The sequence below is a fragment of the Arctopsyche grandis genome, chromosome 5 (genome assembly GCF_051622035.1).
Source record: "Arctopsyche grandis isolate Sample6627 chromosome 5, ASM5162203v2, whole genome shotgun sequence".
Taxonomy (NCBI): Eukaryota; Metazoa; Arthropoda; class Insecta; order Trichoptera; family Hydropsychidae; genus Arctopsyche; species Arctopsyche grandis.
The window spans coordinates 17,295,164-17,298,272 of NC_135359.1; the positions used below are offsets into that span (position 1 = coordinate 17,295,164).

Consider the following 3,109-nt stretch of genomic DNA (forward strand, 5'->3'; position numbering starts at 1 on the left):
ACTGCTTCTGTGCGAGATGATACCTGTTCAGTAACTTTGAGATACTACGTAGACCGAACGAACGAGAGTAATTTGCGCACACGCGATGATGATCAACTTTCGATTCGAGTGTCTTCTTTTTATTATTATGTATGTACAAGTGTAGAAAAATAATCAAAATTTTTATGAATATAAATTATAGGAATAAAAATTTAGACAACATTGAATTTTTATAACAAAACAGATATATTTTTTTTGTTATAAAAAACGGAATATATTTTTGAAAAAGTTTTAGGGGTTTTTGATTGCTTTTAAGATCGCCTTAATTTAAATAGCTCTTTGAAAATCAATAGACATATTTGCTAGTATTTTATATTCGAAAACAGAACTGATGTCGACTGATGCATTGGTATCAACTCATTAAATAAACTGTCCGTTTTGATAAAAGTTCACTCAGAGGTCAAGACAATCTCCAATAGGACAAATATTTTAAAACTATTTCGTTTTTGTCCAAAAAATTAATATATACATTTTAAAATTCTTAACCAACTTAAAATATAATATTGTCATTTTAATAAGTTATCAAATTATATCAAATTGTATACACGTGTACCTTCAAGAACACTATGCTCGGCATAACGAGGAGAGATAGGAAACGAAATATGCGTGTGGGAAGTATGACAAGGGAAGTGGATACGGAGGGGAGAGAGAAGAGATTGAAATGGCTGGTCACGTAGTAAAGGTGGACAAAATAAGTGCTGGAATGGTACCCGAGAGAATGTAAAAGGGTGAAAGAAAAATGGGTAGACGAACTTAGAAAAATATAAGGGGCGAAATGGAGGAGAGTTGTGCGAAACAGAACGTGTTGGATAGGCCTTCATCGAAGAGTGGACTAGATGATGAAAATATAAACTTAAAACGAATGCACATTTTTAAATCCATTTAAAAACAAGCAAACTATATTTTAAAGTTTAAGAATCGTTGTATTTTTAGTCATTTTAATAAATTATGGAAGATTGTCATTTTAAGCATGTGAGTCGAGCTATAAAAATCGAGTATTAAAATGAAGTGAGTAAAATTATTAAAAAAACATATTTATTTATAAAATATTCACAAAATGGGTACATTTTTATCTATATATTTTCTTATATTTGAAATGAAATTGAAAATAACGACTTAATACGTTCACATTGCCAGGTTGTTTGTGTTAATATACATATTAGTACTCGTATTCTGGGTGAGAGCGAAGCAATGTCAGCAAAATATACAAAATTCAGTCATTACCATACTCAATGAAGCTTATGAATTGACAACAGTCAAAACTTTTGATGGAAGCCCACCCAAACAATTACGCTACGAGTATGGTTATATCTTTTATCGAGTGGACAATGATACATTTGGACTTAGAAAAGATAGTAATACGAAACATTTATTGAATAACAAAATTACATTTGATACACGAAAGTCGTATATAGATGATATGGGCAATAGGATTTTCACTGTAGACAAATCAATGTATATGACTGAAATAAATTCTGAAAAAAAATTAAGAATAATACCTGAAAATGGCTATAAAATTGATCAACTCAACGTCGACATGGTTAAGAGTAGAGTCTTTTTTATTGGGTATCCCATAAACTTGTCAAAAACTACCCCTACAACTGGACGACTTTATGCATTTGACACAAAAAATCCCAACAAAGTGGGAAGAAGAATAGATGTTAGTGATATAAAACAATTAGGAGATAAAGTGGCATCTATTAAGGTTGATAAAACATCAGGAAAATCTATTATTGCCGTCGAGATATCCCCTACTAAATGGACACTGTATAAACTAGAAAATATAGATTCTTTATCGTGTAAACTAGCACCTAAACAAGGAAATTCTAAAAATGCACTCGAAGTATCAATAGAACATGCGGGAGAACAAATTTTAAAAATGTACAATGAAGCAACACTTGGCAATGAAAATTCTGAAATTTTGGAGAGAAGCAAAGCAGTTTTATTTCCATGCGGAGGACCATCAAAACAGTATTTCGGAAGTCAAAAAAATACTGCCTATAATCCATCAGCGGCAGATAGTTTTGATGCGTGTGGTAGTAAATTTGATTCAATGTCAAAAGAAATTAACAAATTGGAAGTTGAATTGAAAGAAAAAAATGAACTATATGACAAATTATATTCAATTGTGTTCACACCTAAGATTGTGAGAGGTTTGGATGAATTTAATTGGCGTTTTGCAGTTTATGCTCCTTTGAAAACAGTACAAATGAAAGACGTGCCGGGTCCAAATTCAAATAAGTTTGTTTGTGCTGTTGAAGACGAATTGCAATCAAAAGTTAAAGATTTAACTGATGCTGCTTCACATCTATCACGTGTTAGAGAATTCCTTAAATCAATTACTGATGCACTGAACAGCGATAGCTCAAACAACGATAATAAAAATAATGGAATGCTTGTAACACCACCTGGTACATAAAGTATGTGTATGTACAATGATAATTTATTTAATGTACATCAATATTATGTTTTAAATAAATAAAATATGAAATGTACCTTAAAAATCTCATTATTTTGAATATTATAATAATTATCACCATCTATAAATGTTGAATTGGGATTCAGATTGATAAATTTGTTACGTTTTTTAATAAATAACGAATTGCTTAGCTACAGTCATACCACAGTTTGTTTGTTATTCAATTCTTTAATTTTCATAGCTATTTATTTTTTCAATTTTATATTAAGTATTTTTGTTCTTTTATTTTTAAATTTACAGTATTCAAATGTAATTGCAGTGTGCTCTAATACTATGAGTGGAGAATTGAATCACCCAAGTAAATATCATCATCATTTACAGCCATTCACAAGCCACTGCTGGATGAAGGCTTCTCCAACAACTTGCGTAACTCTCATCCATCTCACGCTATACATTTTTACTAATTTCGTCTACCAATCTTCCTTGCGGCCTTCTTCCTTACCTTTCGTCCATTTTTCTAACTACCCACTCATTGCCATTTCAATATCTTCACTTTCTCAACTACATACATACATATATCCACTACCTTTGTCATACTTCTCACCCACGTATTTCATTTCCTATCTCTCATCGTTATGCCGAGCATACAGA

The 3,109-nt window shown here is 31.1% G+C and overlaps 1 protein-coding gene across 1 annotated transcript; it reads left to right on the top strand.

Moving 5' to 3' along the window:
* Positions 1–965: 965 nt before the first annotated feature.
* LOC143911548 (uncharacterized) lies at positions 966–2,538 on the top strand. The gene is made up of 2 exons (XM_077430467.1): positions 966–1,047; positions 1,177–2,538. Exons 1-2 carry the CDS (start codon positions 1,043–1,045, stop codon positions 2,456–2,458), a joined length of 1,287 nt encoding a protein of 428 aa, XP_077286593.1. The 5' UTR covers positions 966–1,042; the 3' UTR covers positions 2,459–2,538.
* Positions 2,539–3,109: the final 571 nt, after the last annotated feature.